Raw genomic sequence first — 17,872 nt, 5'->3', positions numbered from 1 at the left:
TCTCGTGCCCGTGTTGGTGCTCAAAAACATACTCATACATTCATCCACTCTTTCTCACAATCTCAAAGATTGTAACTAATGTAAGGCCTTCACCATATATTGGATAATGTAATAAACTTAGATTAACACATTTTTATATTTATCAGAAAGAAACATTACCCAATCTCAAAGATTGTGAGAAAGAGTGGATGAATGTATGAGTGTGTTTTGAGCACCAACACGGGCACGAGATATCCTCAAGGGAAGTGTTTATATTATTTTTCTGTGCATATTGTTTTGTACAACTCCGATTGTTTGGTTTGTGGTCAGTTACATTAGTGTCACTGAAGATGCATGTACCGCCATATATTTAGTATAAGATTGTGTTAACAGGGTTTTGGCTGGGTAATGTTTCTTTCTGATAAATATAAAAATGTGTTAATCTAAGTTTATTACATTATCCAATATATGGTGAAGGCCTTACATCTGGTCTGGATGTATGTACATACATTAGGGAGGTGGAACATCGAATGTGCAGTGATGGTTCCAACTGTGATATGACCACATATTCTCCCTGAGGATGTAATGGTTGCACCAGGCACAGACTGAGCACATTTTGATACACTAAAAAAAATGTTTTTTTGTGTGTGTAGATTATTTTTAAATTGCATTAAGTGAAAATTCAAAAAAAATTGTTTAGCCCAAGGTGATATATGATCTGTTTTGGAGACTTGGGGATTTACAAATAGCTTCCATATTTATAAGGTTATCTTTAACCTAAGACATACTGATGCTAGAAAAGTAAATCATTTATGGCTAGTCTTAAATTCTTAATCGAAAAGGAATGGGAGCTTCTGAAATGCTCACACATAAAACATTTGGGGACCAGCTCACTTGCAGCTCACTAAAACAGAGGTGGCAAACTATGGCCCACAAGCCTCTTCCAGCCTATGGCAGCAAAATCATGTAACTTCAGCCTTTGACAACTATAAGCACAAAGATTTTGCTGACATAGACCATACAAAAGCCTCACACTTTTCATTTGGAAGGCCCTACCTGCAACTCTGGGGCGACCCCATTCCTTTCTAACCTTTGATATTTCAAGCTTAACCATTAGCATGGGCCTAGGTCAAAACTTTTGCCTGCTCCTAAAGGTTAAAGTTTCCTAATACAGTGCACTCCATTTAAGTGCACATCGGATAAGCGCATGCTCTGTTTAGCTGCATGCCGTACTTCGGTCCCATTTTTGGCGCCATCAATTTCTATGGGGACAAACTTCGGTTTAGCTCACCACTTATAAGTGCAAGATTCGCTTATATGCATGGTTTAAGACAGCTCTTCTGCAGGAAAGACTCTGCATAAGCGCGCGCACGGAATATGGAAGCAGATTGGCGCGTGACAACTAACGAGATTTCAAATTTACCACCTCTTTAACTGCCACAGGCAGAATAAGTGAAAGAATGAGTGTACACTGGAGTCGTCGTTGCTCAACTGTAAGACTTTAACACTGGCTGAACGAATAGAAGTTCTTAAAAATGTAGAAAACAAAGTCAAGCATCTATTGCTAAAGAATATGGTGTCAATCCCAGTCAAATTTCACTTATCTTGAAGCAGAAAAACCAGCTTCTGGAAGACTGGCAAAACAATACAAATCCACAACGGAAACGAAAACGGGCGGGAAAAGCTGAGGAGGTAGAAGATGCTCTTTTTCGGTAGTTTTCTCAAGTCAGGAGCAGTTTCTTGTCAGTGGTCCACTGCTTATGGAGAAAGCTAACCAGCTAGCTGAAAGTCTTAGACTAACTGAATTCAAAAGCCACTGTTGGATGGTTGGAAAGATGGAAGGAGAGGAACAACATAAAATTCAAGAAACAGCAAGGTGAAAAACAAGATGCTGATGACTTTGTGCTGAAAATTGGGTTGTGTCAGTTCTTCCTACCATCTTGAACAAGTTTGCACCTCGTGACATTTTCAATGCTGACGAAAACGGTCTCTACTGGCGAGCACTTGCATTCAAACAAGCCGAAACTACAGGAGGTAAAACGTTAAAGGACCGACTGACGATCCTCCTTTGCTGCAATATGGATGGGAGTGAGAAGTTGGAACTACTCATCATTGGAAAGAGCAAACAGCCCCGTTGCTTCAATAAAGTTAAGCGACTTCCTGTGTCATACGAGGCTAACGCAAATTCATGGATGACTGGGGAAATTTGGAAGCAGTGGCTAAAGAAGTTAGACACTAGAATGCGGGCACAAAAGCGTCAGATTGTGCTGCTTTGTGATAATTGTGCTGCACACAGGGATGATGTCAGGCTGTCTAACGTCAAGGTGGTCTTCCAGCCACCAAACACTACCTCTCTGATCCAACCTATGGATCAGGGCATAATAGCCAATTTCAAACAACATTATCGGGCTTTTGTGCTACCTCATCTGATGAACATTATGGATGACCAGACTGGCAGGGATAAATGTGCTGTTGAACTGGCTCGTAATCTATCACTGTTGGATTCCCTACATATGCAGAAAGAAGCCTGGAATCGTGTTACACAGGCAACCATTGTGAACTGCTACAAGCGGGCAAGCTTTGTTAGGGATGTGGAGAGGGATGAAACAGATGCAGCTGTTGCAAACGCATCAGATGAACAGGCTATTGACATCCCAGCCGGTGTTACTGAAGAGGAGTTTCATCACTACTTAGCTGTTGATTATGATCTTCAAACAGCTGACGACAGCACTTATGTCGAGATATTTGCCTACACGCAGGCAACGGCTGATGATGAAACAGATGATGAAATGAGCAGCGAGGCACATGCTGACGAAATTCAACAACCTCTTGTCACTTTTGCAAGAGCGCTGGAGAGTCTCAACACCGTGTGGGCCTATCTGGAGGCCACTGGATGTCAGTGCTATGACAGTTTTTACCATCTGGCAGACGTAGTCTATGGAACTCAGACACAAGAGTGTACAGAGGACTATGACTGATAACTGGCGTTAGGCTTACTTGAAGTAAACGGAGACTGTATACTGTATGTACAATAAACAGTACTGTACATATGTTTATCAGATGTCAAGCTTCTTTGGGTCACAACGGTTAAGGGCACGCTCTGGTTAACTGCATGTATTTCTTTGGTCCCAGACCCTTGCACTTAAGCGGATTGCACTGTATACGGTAACTAAAGCAAGTGGACTTGTGAACAGAATTAAACCTGAAATACTGAATTGAAATCATAATATGAAACTTAAATCACCTTGATTATGATTAGGGCTTGTGATTTTAGGTTTTCACAAATAACACTGATTTTTTTTTTTTTTTTTAAACCCTTCAATGCAAAAAAAATGTAAAATAGTTGTTTCCTTATCATCTCACCAGACCTGTCCAAATGCTTGGCTTCTGTAGAGAAGGTTGATAATTGGCGATAGGGAAGTGCATTTGCATTTGCATCTCACCGATTATCAGAACAATACAAGAAAAATTAAACCAAGTATCTGGACGGGTCTGGAGGAACTCAAGGAAAGAAAATTAGCAGGAAAGTCTTATTTAATAAACACTCGAAAGATACCACTCCCCTAACTTATCTTGTACCCTTAGGTTTTTTGCTCTTTCTGTACTGACCGCCTAAGTGACACAAACATATATAATCTGATTAAACCGGAAAAGATAAATAGTAATAGCAACTTTGGTGCGAAAATGCTGATAACACACTTTTTTTTGTGTCGTAAAAAAAACATCTAATTAGCTGGAAAATAAACATCTAAATTTGTAATTTATAAACACCTAAGAATAGTAGCCCTAATTATGATTAAGTAAAATATCATTTAACAAGAGGGGAAAACAAAGGCAGCTTTCCAGGTACACAAGTAGCTCATAGTATTTTTCATACTACTGTAAATATTTAAGCTAGTGATATATACATAACAATTTTATAATTTGTGTATTATTCAAATGTCTGCTTGGATTTAGCCACACCTTAGTTCTAATTTTCAGGGTCAAAGGCTGGTTTTCTGCACCAGTGAACTGTTTTACAAGAGCCTTCCAGAAGGAGGCGCAACAGATTGGAAGAGCCTGTCGCCTCCTTGTTTCCACAATTGGGCGGTGAGCCACAAAGACCCTTTCTTACATACTGTGGCAGAAGTATGGCAGAGAGCATTTGGCATGAATACCATTGAACAGTCCAAGGCCGCATTTCAGCAGTTGCATGGTACTGAGCATCCTCCAGCTACACCAAATACAAGTGCCAGACAGGTAAGGGTTGGGAGATGTAAGTGCACTAAAAGTATTTTGAGAAATGCTCATGTAAAGAAAAGCTTGGAATTCTGGATTCATGTGTCCAATTGAAGAGGAGATATTGCTTCCTGCTGTTCCAGAACCTATGGATAGTTGTGTCCCATCAACCAGCAGGTACAGATAGAGAACTGGTTGATGGACACAACTGTCCACAGTGGTAAGGACTAATGGAAAGAAAATTATCCTTTCCTTTCCTGGCATGTTCTGTTCATTCACAGCTATCATGGAAAAATAATAACATTTAAAACCAACTTCAGTTATGAAACCAAGTTTCAGAAGATTGCTTAACATATTGTAAAGGAAAACAAACAGGCAAAAATGAAAAATACGTCTCCTTGCTGAGTTATTGCTTACTGCACAGAACAAACTTTTTAAATTCTTTGAGCAACTTCACTCTATTTCCAAAAGGAAATGTAAAGTTGTAAACATGTTCCTATATAGTCACACAGCTATACCTATTAAGTTTGTTGGCCTTAGCAGTAGATGCAATAAATCAGTGGCTAAGAAAATGAATGTAAGAGAGGAGAGCAGAAAGGTCAGGCAAAGCACAGATTCTTGGACTTACAGGTAAGCAGCCTAGCTTTCTTGTATCAGGAGTTCTCTATGGACAGCAAGATAAGCCAGCCAACGTAAGTGACACCACTACCGTAAGTGACACCACTACCCGAGGATACCTAATAAACTTCTAGCCTTTCTGGGCTCTTGTGGAGCATTTCTGGACCCTACTAGTGGCCAACACCCTCTGTGCTACTGTATTAGCCAATCTGTCACAGAAATAGAGAATTCAACCTTTTGGGAGGTAGACTGACTAATACGGTAGCAGAGAGGGTGTTGGCCACTAGTTGTTTTTTTTTTTTTTACTCTTATACCTACCAGCTGTGGTAGGTTGAATTGCAGCATGTAGGCTACACAAGGAAGAGACCAGAACAGAAAAGGGAGTGACTCCAGTGACGTAGTGTAGTTCGATGGTTATCTCAGTTACAAGTCCATCAAGTGGCAAACGAGACTGAGAATGGTGCTAATCAAAAACATTAGTCTTAGAACAGATAAGGTTGTGAACTGTTGGAATCGTTCAGCGCTGTACAGGACAGAATGCCCAAATCAACATCGGAATAGGTTTCTTGGTTGAGGCAGTAATGTGTCATGAATGTATGAACTGATGACCAGGTAGAGCCTGGTAAGGATGAAATGGAAGCATGGGTTAAAGCCAAGGTGTCAAGACTCTGATCCTCAATACTACACACTGGTCAAGGTTGTCAAGATATCTGTAATGAATATCCGTGAAATAGTTTGTATGCCTACTGCCTCCATTGTATGCTAATGTATCTCATGAATATTCCTTAAACACAAAATTCTTTACTGGGTAACAGATTTTCTACTACTACCACTTATCATTTCTATAGCGCTACTAGATGTACACAGCGCTGTACACTTGAACATGAAGAGACAGTCCCTGCTCAACAGAGCTTACAATCTAATTAGGACAAACAGGACAAATAAGAGATAAGGGAAAATCTATACTCTCTATGGATGAAAAGTGGCATCGCTTTATAGTTTAGCTGAACAGACTAGGATATTTTGATGGTATGGTCCGGTGATGGAATAATATTACTCCGAGGACAAGCAGGCTGCTTGTTCTCACTGATGGGTGACGTCCACGGCAGCCCCTCCAATCGGAACACTTTCTAGCAAAGTCCTTTGCTAGTCCTCGCGCGCCGATGCGCACCGCGCATGCGCGGCCGTCTTCCCGCCCGAACCGGCTCGTGCCGGCCAGTCTTCTTTTGTCCGCGCTCGGTACGGTCGTGTTTCGCCGTTCGCGCCCCAAAAAGTTGACCTCGCGCGTCGTTCATCGACTTTGTTCTTTAAAAAAAAAAAAAAAAACAGGTGTCGGGAGGAGGCCTTTTGTTTTTCTCCCTTCCCGTACTTCGAGTTTTTTGCCCCGGTAAGTTTTCTTTCGTCGTCGGGGTAGGCCCTATTTAGGCCTCGGTCGAAGTTTTTTTTCCCCCTATTTTTGTGGTGCCATTTTCGCCATTTCGAGTTTTGATCTCGCCGGCGCGATTTTTCCACCCATGACATCGAAGTCTTCCAGCGGCTTCAAGAAGTGTACCCAGTGCGCCCGGTTAATCTCGCTCACTGACAGGCACACGTCGTGTCTTCAGTGTCTGGGGGCTGGGCACCGCCCTCAGGCCTGTAGTCTGTGTTCCCTCTTACAAAAGCGGACTCAGGTAGCGAGGTTAGCCCAGTGGAACATTTTGTTCTCGGGCTCTTCATCGGCATCGGGAGTATCGACTGCCTCGACGTTGTCGGCGCCCGGACCTTCATCCTCGCCCCCGATTGCATCGAGTGCATCGAGGCATCGGCCCTCTGCATCGGGGCGACATCGGAAGGCTGCGTCGGTGTCGGTGGTATCGAGACCTCCTCGTCTGCTGATGTCGTCGGACGGTGGTGCTTTGTCTGGAGTGCAGGTGAGGGCTGTCCATTCCCCTGCTGGTGGCGGTGAGCCTTCGGGTGGGTCTCCCCCTACCCTGAGGGCTCCTGCGGTACAGCCCCCCCGAGACCGACCCTCTTCGGCCTCGGCCCCGAGGAAGAGACGACTGGATTCTACGTCCTCCTCGTCGGTGCCGGGAAGCTCCGGTGACGTGCTTCGTTCCAAAAAATCGAAGAAGCATCGTCACCGGTCCCCTTCCCGTGTCGGCACCGAGAGCTCTGGGTCGCCGAGGGAGTCGGCACCCAGTAAGCATCGGCACCGAGAGGACCGCTCGCCCTCTGTTCAAGAGGTGTCGATGCGCTCCCCTTTGGACAGCCCGGAACGGCCTCCACGCCCGGAACAGGTTCTGACATCGACTCCTGCATCGGCTTCCATGTCTTTTTCCACAGCCGCTCTGCACGAGAGCCTCCGGGCCGTTCTCCCAGAGATCCTGGGAGAGCTGTTGCACCCTTCCCCTCCGGTACCGTCGAGCGAGGCGCCGGCTGGCCCATTGTCCGGGGTGAGGTCTCCGACATCGGTGCCGCTTGCGGTACCGACTACGGTAGCCTCCCAGGAAGGCTCCCCGACTACGTCGGCGGAGGGAGCTTCGCCGGTGCGGGTGAGGGAGTCTACCTCTCGACGCTCCCACCGTGGCCGTGGTTCCACGGAGTCGAGCCGGGCACGGTTGCAGACACAGGTCCGTGAACTTGTGTCTGACACTGATGGTGAGGCCTCGTGGGAAGAGGAAGAAGACATCAGATATTTCTCTGACGAGGAGTCTGAGGGTCTTCCTTCCGATCCCACTCCCTCTCCTGAAAGACAGCTTTCTCCACCTTAGAGCCTGTCTTTCGCTTCCTTTGTCCGGGAGATGTCTACGGCCATCCCCTTCCCGGTGGTTGTGGAGGACGAGCCCAGGGCTGAAATGTTTGAGCTCCTGGACTATCCTTCTCCACCTAAGAAAGCGTCCACAGTACCCATGCATTATGTCCTCAAAAAGACATTGCTGGCGAACTGGACCAAGCCTCTAAGTAATCCCCACATTCCCAAGAAGATCGAGTCCCAGTACCGGATCCATGGGGACCCAGAGCTGATGCGCACTCAGTTGCCTCATGACTCTGGAGTTGTGGATTTGGCCCTAAAGAAGGCCAAGAGTTCTAGAGAACATGCTTCGGCGCCCCCGGGCAAGGACTCTAGAACCTTGGACTCCTTTGGGAGGAAGGCCTACCATTCTTCTATGCTCGTGGCCAAGATTCAGTCCTACCCAGCTCTACACGAGCATACACATGCGGAACAATGTGCGGCAGTTGGCGGGCTTGGTGGACAAGCTCCCCCCTGAGCAAGCCAAGCCATTTCAGGAGGTGGTCAGGCAGCTGAAGGTGTGCAGAAAATTCCTGGCCAGAGGGGTGTATGACACCTTTGATGTTGCGTCCAGGGCCGCTGCTCAAGGTGTGGTGATGCGCAGACTCTCATGGCTGCGTGCCTCCGACCTGGAGAATAGAATCCAGCAGCGGATTGCGGACTCGCCTTGCCGTGCGGATAATATTTTTGGAGAAAAAGTCGAGCAGGTGGTAGAGCAGCTCCACCAGCGGGACACCGCATTCGACAAGTTCTCCCGCCGGCAGCCATCAGCCTCTACCTCTACAGGTAGAAGATTTTTCGGGGGAAGGAAGACTGTTCCCTACTCTTCTGGCAAGCGTAGGTACAATCCTCCTTCTCGACAGCCTGCGGCCCAGGCTAAGCCCCAGCGCGCTCGCTCTCGTCAGCAGCGTGCGCCTCAGCAAGGCCCCTCGGCTCCCAAGCAAAAGCAAGGGACGAGCTTTTGACTGGCTCCAGCAGAGCATAGCCGACATCCAAGTGTCAGTGCCGGGCGACCTGCCAGTCGGAGGGAGGTTGAAAGCTTTTCACCAAAGGTGGCCTCTCATAACCTCCGATCAGTGGGTTCTCCAAATAGTCCGGCAAGGATACACCCTCAATTTGGCCTCAAAACCTCCAAATTGTCCACCGGGAGCTCAGTCTTACAGCTTCCAGCACAAGCAGGTACTTGCAGAGGAACTCTCCGCCCTTCTCAGCGCCAATGCGGTCGAGCCCGGGCAAGAAAGGCTGGGATTCTATTCCAGGTACTTCCTTGTGGAAAAGAAAACAGGGGGGATGCGTCCCATCCTAGACCTAAGGGCCCTGAACAAATATCTGGTCAAAGAAAAGTTCAGGATGCTTTCCCTGGGCACCCTTCTCCCCATGATTCAGGAAAACGATTGGCTATGCTCTCTGGACTTGAAGGACGCCTACACGCACATCCCGATACTGCCAGCTCACAGACAGTATCTGCGATTTCAGCTGGGCACACGTCACTTCCAGTACTGTGTGCTACCCTTTGGGCTCGCCTCTGCGCCCAGAGTGTTCACCAAGTGCTTGGCTGTAGTAGCAGCGGCACTTCGCAGACTGGGGGTACACGTGTTCCCATACCTCGACGATTGGCTGGTGAAGAACACATCCGAGGCAGGAGCCCTGCAGTCCATGCAGATGACTATTCGCCTCCTGGAGCTACTGGGGTTTGTGATAAATTACCCAAAGTCCCATCTTCTCCCAGTGCAGAAACTCGAATTCATAGGAGCTCTGCTGGATTCTCGGACGGCTCGCGCCTATCTCCCAGAGGCGAGAGCCAACAACTTGTTGTCCCTCGTCTCGCGGGTGCGAGCGTCCCAGCAGATCACAGCTCGGCAGATGTTCAGATTGCTGGGCCACATGGCCTCCACAGTTCATGTGACTCCCATGGCCCGCCTTCACATGAGATCTGCTCAATGGACCCTAGCTTCCCAGTGGTTTCAGGCTGTGGGGATCTAGAAGACGTGATCCACCTGTCCACGAGTTTTCTCGAATCCCTGTATTGGTGGACGATTTGGTCCAATTTGACTCTGGGACGTCCTTTCCAAATTCCTCAGCCACAAAAAGTGCTGACCACGGATGCGTCTCCCCTGGGATGGGGAGCTCATGTCGATGGGCTTCACACCCAAGGAAGCTGGTCCCTCCAGGAACGCGATCTGCAGATCAATCTTCTGGAGTTACGAGCGATCTGGAACGCTCTGAAGGCTTTCAGAGATCGGCTGTCCCACCAAATTATCCAAATTCAGACAGACAACCAGGTTGCCATGTACTACATCAACAAGCAGGGGGGCACCGGATCTCGCCCCCTGTGTCAGGAAGCCGTCAGCATGTGGCTCTGGGCTCGCCGTCACTGCATGGTGCTCCACGCCACATATCTGGCAGGCGTAAACAACAGTCTGGCCGACAGGTTGAGCAGGATTATGCAACCTCACGAGTGGTCGCTCAATTCCCGTGTAGTGCAACAGATCTTCCAGGTGTGGGGCACCCCCTTGGTAGATCTCTTCGCATCTCGAGCCAACCACAAAGTCCCTCAGTTCTGTTCCAGGCTTCAGGCCCACGGCAGACTGGCATTGGATGCCTTCCTCCTGGACTGGGGGGAGGGTCTGCTGTATGCTTATCCTCCCATACCTCTGGTGGGGAAGACTTTGTTGAAACTCAAGCAAGACCGAGGCACCATGATTCTGATTGCTCCTTTTTGGCCGCGTCAGATCTGGTTTCCTCTTCTTCTGGAGTTGTCCTCCGAAGAACTGTGGAGATTGGAGTGTTTTCCGACCCTCATCACGCAGGACGAAGGGGCGCTTCTGCATCCCAACCTCCGGTCCCTGGCTCTCACGGCCTGGATGTTGAGAGCATAGACTTTGCCTCTTTGGGTCTGTCAGAGGGTGTCTCCCGCATCTTGCTTGCTTCCAGGAAAGATTCCAGTAAGAGGAGTTACTTCTTGCTATGGAGGAGGTTTGCCGTCTGGTGTGACAGCAAGGCCCTAGATCCTCTTTCTGGTCCTACACAGACCCTGCTTGAATACCTTCTGCACTTGTCCGAGTCTGGTCTCAAGACCAACTCTGTAAGGGTTCACCTTAGTGCAATCAGTGCATACCATTACCGTGTGGAAGGTAAGCCGATCTCAGGACAGCCTTTAGTTGTTCGCTTCATGAGAGGTTTGCTTTTGTCAAAGCCCCCTGTCAAGCCTCCTACAGTGTCATGGGATCTCAATGTCGTTCTCACCCAGCTGATGAAACCTCCTTTTGAGCCACTGAATTCCTGCCATCTGAAGTACTTGACCTGGAAGGTCATTTTCTTGGTGGCAGTTACTTCAGCTCGTAGAGTCAGTGAGCTTCAGGCCCTGGTAGCCCAGGCCCCTTACACCAAATTTCATCATAACAGAGTAGTCCTCCGCACTCACCCTAAGTTCTTGCCAAAGGTTGTGTCGGAGTTCCATCTGAACCAGTCAATTGTCTTGCCAACATTCTTTCCCCGTCCTCATTCCTGCCCTGCTGAACGTCAGCTGCACACATTGGACTGCAAGAGAGCATTGGCCTTCTATCTGGAGCGGACACAGCCCATCAGACAGTCCGCCCAATTGTTTGTTTCTTTTGATCCCAACAGGAGGGGAGTGGCTGTGGGAAAACGCACCATATCCAATTGGCTAGCAGATTGCATTTCCTTCACTTACGCCCAGGCTGGGCTGTCTCTTGAGGGTCATGTCACGGCTCATAATGTTAGAGCCATGGCAGCGTCGGTAGCCCACTTGAAGTCAGCCTCTATTGAAGAGATTTGCAAAGCTGCGACGTGGTCATCTGTCCACACATTCACATCTCATTACTGCCTGCAGCAGGATACCCGACGCGACAGTCGGTTCGGGCAGTCAGTGCTTCAGAATCTGTTCGGGGTTTAGAATCCAACTCCACCCCCCTAGGCCCATGTTTGTTCTGTTCCAGGCTGCACTCTCAGTTAGTTGGTAATTTTTTTAGGTCAATCTCAGTTATGTCCTCGCCGTTGCGAGGCCCAATTGACCATGGTTGTTGTTTTGAGTGAGCCTGGGGGCTAGGGATACCCCATCAGTGAGAACAAGCAGCCTGCTTGTCCTCGGAGAAAGCGAATGCTACATACCTGTAGAAGGTATTCTCCGAGGACAGCAGGCTGATTGTTCTCACAAACCCGCCCGCCTCCCCTTTGGAGTTGTGTCTTCCCTTCTCTTTGTCTTGCTACATATGAGACTGGCCGGCACGAGCCGGTTCGGGCGGGAAGACGGCCGCGCATGCGCGGTGCGCATCGGCGTGCGAGGACTAGCAAAGGACTTTGCTAGAAAGTGTTCCGATTGGAGGGGCTGCCGTGGACATCACCCATCAGTGAGAACAATCAGCCTGCTGTCCTCGGAGAATACCTTCTACAGGTATGTAGCATTCGCTATATGCAACGGAGGTATGACTTACGGAGAGCAATAGATGAAGTGAAGCCTGTCTCTTTGAAGGTTATTTAAGGATTCTAAATGAAAACATCGGGGACAGAGCGAAGTGAAGCCTGTCTCTTTGAAGGATATTTAAGGATTCTAAATGAAAACATCGGGGACAGAGCTAAGTGAAGTTACTGTGACTGTTTGTTTGAAGATGGAACTTATACTAGAGTGAGAAAACTGCTGGTTAAAATGCATGATGATGAACATTAATGCATTTTGATGAACATTAATTGAAAGAGCTTTGATGATAAAATATATGTAGCCAATGAGCAGATCATTCTACAGTATGGTTACAGTTTGGGTTTATGACTATAGCCATCCTTGATGTTTTCTGTGGATAATATTATCGATTGTGCAATAATAATATAAAAGTATGTTTTCCTCAGCGACCCTCCAGACCGGTCAAGACGATTTGGTTATGCACGCCTACCAGCAGAGGGAGACTGAGAACACTAAAACTTAAACCAGTATAAGCTAGCAGCCAACCCCCAAGCGGCCAGTAAATCTCAGTCTCCAGCAGAGGGTAGACATGCAGCCTGAGCAGTCAGTCTGGTCTGGTAGGATTAGATTTTCTTAACTAATACCCTGTACTTAGAATTAATTTTGGTTGAGTGCTTCAAGAAAAGCGGGTCCAGTGGGATTCACTTTTCTCTGTGGAATTTAGCCGGTGTGTGGCTTATTCCCCGGCTGGCCTTTGGTTAGGCAGCCATGTGCCTCGGCTCCTGTTGTGACAGGAACCTTGAGAGCCATAACTTCGGCAGTTTGTACCTTTGAAATCCTCTTTCTGAACTTTCTGCCTGTTGCCTCGGTTCCTGCTATGGCAGGAACCTTGAGTGCTTAGCCCCTGTCAGCTCTTAGCAACTGGGCTTTTGTTGTGAGTGTGTATAAAAAAAAGAAAAAGAAACAGTGTTTGACTGTGTTGTTTGGGAAGCTGACAGAGAGGTCTGGGGATTTTGAGCAACTTTGAGAGAGCTGGGACGTTAGGGTGTACCGCTTTAAATTCGCGATGTCGGCGGGAAAGCCGTTGCGCTGCCGTACTTGTGCGCGAAGGGGGATAGACGCGCCAGGAGCTCAATGCAGGTTCTGTGGGGAGCCTAAACAGCCTGCGGAGGGTTCAGGTAGCGGTAAAGGTTTGCCCGGCTCTGACTTGTCCTCTGGGCCCGTAGCGGCGGTTCCGATTTTGGCGGAAACCGCCGCCATCTTGGATTCGGGCGCCACGGGGGTGGCTGCTCGCCCACTGTTGGAAGGTCCGGGGCAGAGTGCTTCCAGGCCTCCTGAAGGTGCGGGGGCCATGGGGTTTCCTCCGGATTTTATTTGGGCCATGTTTCAGGCCTGGCAGTCCGGCCCTAATCGGTTAGAGCCACTGAAGGGAGCAGGGCCTCTGGTTGCTAAGCGACAACGTTTAGATTGGTCTGAAGAGCCAGATTTGTTTTCCTTGCCTCCCTCAGACGACGAGGGTAGTCTGCTGGGGGATGATTTCCTAGGGGACAAGGTTTCTGAGGAGGAGGGGCCTTTGCCAGGTGAAGACCCCTCGGTGATGCGCATTTTCCCTAGGGATGAGCTTCCTGAGCTGATTGAGCAGGTAGTGTCCACGCTTAGGTTTGATTCGCCTGAGCCGGTGGTAGCGGACACTAAGCAGCTTGACCCCTTAGTTAAGGGAATTCGGCGGGCAGCGCTTACTTTTCCCATGAATATGATCTTCCAGGAGTGGTCCTCCCCAGATTCTCCTTGTAGGGTGAGCAGAGCTATGGCAAGACTGTACCCTATTCCGCAAGGGGATAAGGACTCCTTTAAGTCGCTGACAGTGGATGAGGTAGTGACCGCGGTTACCAAGGCTACGGCTATTCCGGTTTATGGGGAGAGCTGCTCTCAGAGATCCGCAGGATAGGAGATTAGAGTCTTTCATTCGGCGCAATTTTGATCTCTCGGCATTGTCACTTCAGGCTGCTCTGTGCGGGGGCCTAGTAGCCAGGGCGTGTTTCCGTTGGGCTGAAAGACGTTTGGATGGCCCGGCCTTAGATAGAGCTTCCTTGGTGCAGGAGCTAGCCAAGTTAGAGATGGGCTCTTCCTTTTTGACAGATTCTAGTTATGATCTGCTGAGAACTTCTACTAAGAATATGGCATTGGCGGTTGGAGCTCGTCGGGCTCTTTGGTTTCGTGGTTGGACGGCGGTTGCGGTGTCGTAAGTCCAAGTTATGTTCTCTCCCCTTCAAGGGGACCTTGCTGTTTGGAGAAGAGTTGGATAAGTTGGTTCGTAGCCTTGGAGAGACCAAAGTGCCGCGTTTGACGGAGTTGCGCCCCAAAGCAGGGGGTCGAGGTATGGCAGGGCGTGTGCGTTTCAAAGATACTTGGCGTTATAGGCCGGGTAGGTTCAGTATTGCGCCTAGAGGTCGATTTTTTTCAGCGTACTCAGCCCTTTCGCGGAGGTCAGCGAGGAGGCCGAGACGCACCGGGGGGAGGTCTGTCCTCCGGGCGTGCTTCACAATGAAGGTGTGCGGGTCCAGCCTCTGGTAAGGGTAGGGGCTCGTTTGAGTCCATTCTATCAGAGGTGGACCCATATCATGTCAGATCAGTGGGTACTCTAAGTGGTGCGAGACGGGTACACGCTGGAATTTGAGACTTTCCTTCCAGATTTTTTCCTTGCCTCTCTGTGCCGCTCTCAGGTCAAGGCCAGGGCGATTCGGCAGACGCTTTGTCGGCTGATAGGGGGTGGTCGCTCCCGTGCCGGTTTCAGAAAGGGGGACAGGTTGTTATTTGATTTATTTTGTGGTCCCCAAAAAGGAAGGTTCCTGTCGGCCTATTCTAGATCTCAAAAGGGTCAACGAGGCTTTGAAAGTTCCCTCCTTTCGCATGGAAACGTTGCGCTCGGTCATAGTAGCGGTGCAGAAGGGGTAGTTTCTCACATCTTTGGATCTGACAGATCTTCATATTCCCATTCGGGCGGCGCATCATCGGTTTCTCCGTTTAGCGGTTCTGGGACAGCATTTTCAATTCTGTGCGCTGCTGTTCGGTCTGGCTACGGCGCCTCGTACCTTTTCCAAGGTTATGGTGGTCGTGGTGGCAGCTTTGAGGAAACAAGGAGTGTTGGTACACCCGTATCTCGACGATTGGATCATTCGCGCCAAGTCCCTTCAGGACAGGGTGGATGCGACGGCGAAGGTGGTAGCTTTCTTGGAGTCGCTTGGCTGGGTGGTGAACTTGGTCAAGAGTCACCTAGTACAGACTCAGTCCCTGGAACATCTGGGGGTTCGCTTCGATACGGCAAAGGGCCGGGTGTTTTTACCGGCAGTTCGAATTGCCAAGATGCAGTTATTGATTTGCCAGTTTTGTGCCAAACGGTTCCCGTCTGCTCACTCTTACCTTCAGATTTTGGGACTCATGGCGGCATCGATAGAGGTAGTGCCCTGGGCCAGGGCTCACATGAGGCGGCTGCAGGCGGCACTGTTGGAGCGGTGGTCTCCTCAGACTCAGAGCTTGGAGAAAAGACTGCGCTTGCCGGATCCGGTTCGTCTCAGCCTGCGATGGTAGCTTCACACGCCGAATCTGGAAAAAGGCATGCCCTTGGATCCTCCGGAGTGGACGGTGCTAACGACGGATGCTAGTCTAGCAGGTTGGGGGGGCGCATTGTCTCGGAGAGGTAGCTCAGGGTCGGAGGAGGAGGCCTTGTGGTCCATAAATCGGTTGGAAACTCGGGTGATAAGGTTGGCACTGCAGTCCCTTCAGTATCTTCTCGAAGGCAGTTCGAGTACTGTCCGACAATGCCACGGCAGTGGCGTAAGTAAATCATCAGGGGGGGTACCAAGAGTCGAGAGGTGTCAGAGGAGACGGCGGAGTTAATGCGTTGGGCAGAACTTCATCTTCAGAGTCTCTCGGCAAGTCATGTAGCCGGAGTAGACAACGTCAGTGCGGATTTTCTGAGCAGGCACACGTTGGATCCAGGAGAGTGGTCGCTACATTGTCCATTGTTCCGTCGCCTAGTGAAGGAGTGGGGTCTGCTGTTGATAGGTCTCATGGCCTCGTCAGACAATGCTCAAGTACCCAGGTTTTTCAGCCGGCACTGAGGTCCGAGGGGATCGATGCTCTGGTGCTCGCGTGGCCCCCTCACCAGCTGTTGTACGTGTTTCCTCCTTGGCCCTTGATAAGACGGATAGTTCAAAGAATAGAGCGGTACGCTGGGACAGTGATTCTTGTGGCTCCAAATTGGCCTCGTCGGCCTTGGTTTGCCGATCTAGTACGTCTGGCGATAGGCGGGCCGCTCGTGCTGGCGGAGTCGGTGGTGTTGGTGCAAGGTCTGATCGTGATGCCAGACCCGTCTCCGTTCTCGCTTACGGCCTGGCTCTTGAAAGGGACAGGCTGAAGAAGAAAGGTTTTTCAACTAAGGTGATTGATACTATGTTGCAGTCCCGTAAACGTTCCACGTCCTTTGCTTATGTTAGGGTGTGGTGATCTTTGATGGTTGGTGTAACGATCGTTCTTGTTCGCCTTGGACCGCTTCCATTCCGGAGGTGTTAGAGTTTTTACAGGATGGTGTAGACAGAGGTCTTGCTCTTTCCTCTTTGAAGGTGCAGATTGCGGCTCTGTCCTGTTTTCGGGGAAGGATACGGGGAGTCTCCTTGGCGTCTTCCCCGGATGTGGTTCGGTTTTTACGTGCTGTAAAGCTGATTCGTCCTCGGCGGCCGGTTGTACTGCCGTGGGATTTGAACTTGGTGTTGGAAGTCTTGGTAGGGCCTCCCTTTGAGCCTTTGGGGTCGAGTACTCGTAAAGATCTTACTTTGAAGTCGGTGTTTCTGGTGGCTATTACTTCGGCGCGGCGAGTTTCGGAGTTGCAGGCTTTGTCTTGTCGCTCGCCTTTCCTGGCGTTTTCGAAGGAAAAGGTCTCTTTGAAGCCTGTTCCATCGTTTTTACCCAAGGTAGTGTCATCTTTCCACGTAAATCAGGACATTTCTTTGCCAGTGCTGGGAGATAAGTTTAGCCAAGCTGGATGTTCGGCGAGTCTTGAGGGCTTATTTATCCAGGACTCGGGAGTTTCGGTCTTCAGATAGGTTGGTTGTGTTGTACGGCGGTCCAAAGAAGGGAGCTGCAGCTTCTAAGGCAACTATTTCCAGATGGTTGAAGGAGGCGGTTTCCTCGGCATATTTGATCAAGGGACGTAGAGTGCCTGACCAACTGAAGGCGCATTCGACCAGGGGAGTAGCTTCCTCCTGGGCGGAGAGTGGTCTGGTTCCGCCTCAAGATATTTGCAGGGTGGCGGTCTGGTCCTTGTTGCATTCGTTTGTGAAACATTAAAGACTGGATGTGCAGGCTAGGGAGGATGCCAGTTTTGGTGCGGCAGTGTTGACTTCTGGGATGAAAGGTTCCCGCCCTTAGGAGTTGTACTGCTTTGGTACTTCCCAAGCGTCTTGACCAGTCTGGAGGGTCGCTGAGGACGGTGAAATTAGGTCTTAGCTGCTAATTTTCTTTCCTCTAGACCCTCCAGACCGGTCAAGAACCCTCCCGCTGTGTACATGTTTCTTTGTGGTGAGTATGATTGGCAGAGTTCTGGTGTTCTTATGGTCTATGTTGCTATGGCTGAAAGGTATCTAAATTTCAAGTCTTGCTATACATATATTTCCTCTGCATTTCAGAGAGGGACCGTAGCGCTGTGGCATTCAGTCAGTTGAAGCACGTGTTTCATGTTTTTTGTTTCTGAGTACAGGGTTCTTTGACCTTTAGGGGTTGTAATTGTTTATTGGTTTCATTTGTTTTCTGCTTTGTTAAGGATTTACTGGCTGCTTGGGGGTTGGCTGCTAGCTTATACTGGTTTAAGCTTT

At 49.2% G+C, this 17,872-nt stretch overlaps 1 protein-coding gene across 3 annotated transcripts in view; it reads left to right on the top strand.

The window, feature by feature from the left end:
* GEMIN5 (gem nuclear organelle associated protein 5) overlaps positions 1-17,872 on the top strand; it is a 123,625-nt gene that overhangs the window by 86,131 nt on the left and 19,622 nt on the right. For all 3 annotated transcript variants that reach the window (XM_030213343.1, XM_030213344.1, XM_030213345.1), the window contains exon 25: positions 3,961-4,218. In XM_030213343.1, coding sequence (XP_030069203.1) covers positions 3,961-4,218 — 258 coding nt within the window. The remainder of the gene's footprint in view (positions 1-3,960; positions 4,219-17,872) is intronic.

Source organism: Microcaecilia unicolor, chromosome 8 (assembly GCF_901765095.1).
Source record: "Microcaecilia unicolor chromosome 8, aMicUni1.1, whole genome shotgun sequence".
NCBI lineage: Eukaryota > Metazoa > Chordata > Amphibia > Gymnophiona > Siphonopidae > Microcaecilia > Microcaecilia unicolor.
Note: the sequence above shows the minus strand (reverse complement) of the source record. Positions and strands in the feature narration are given on the sequence as shown.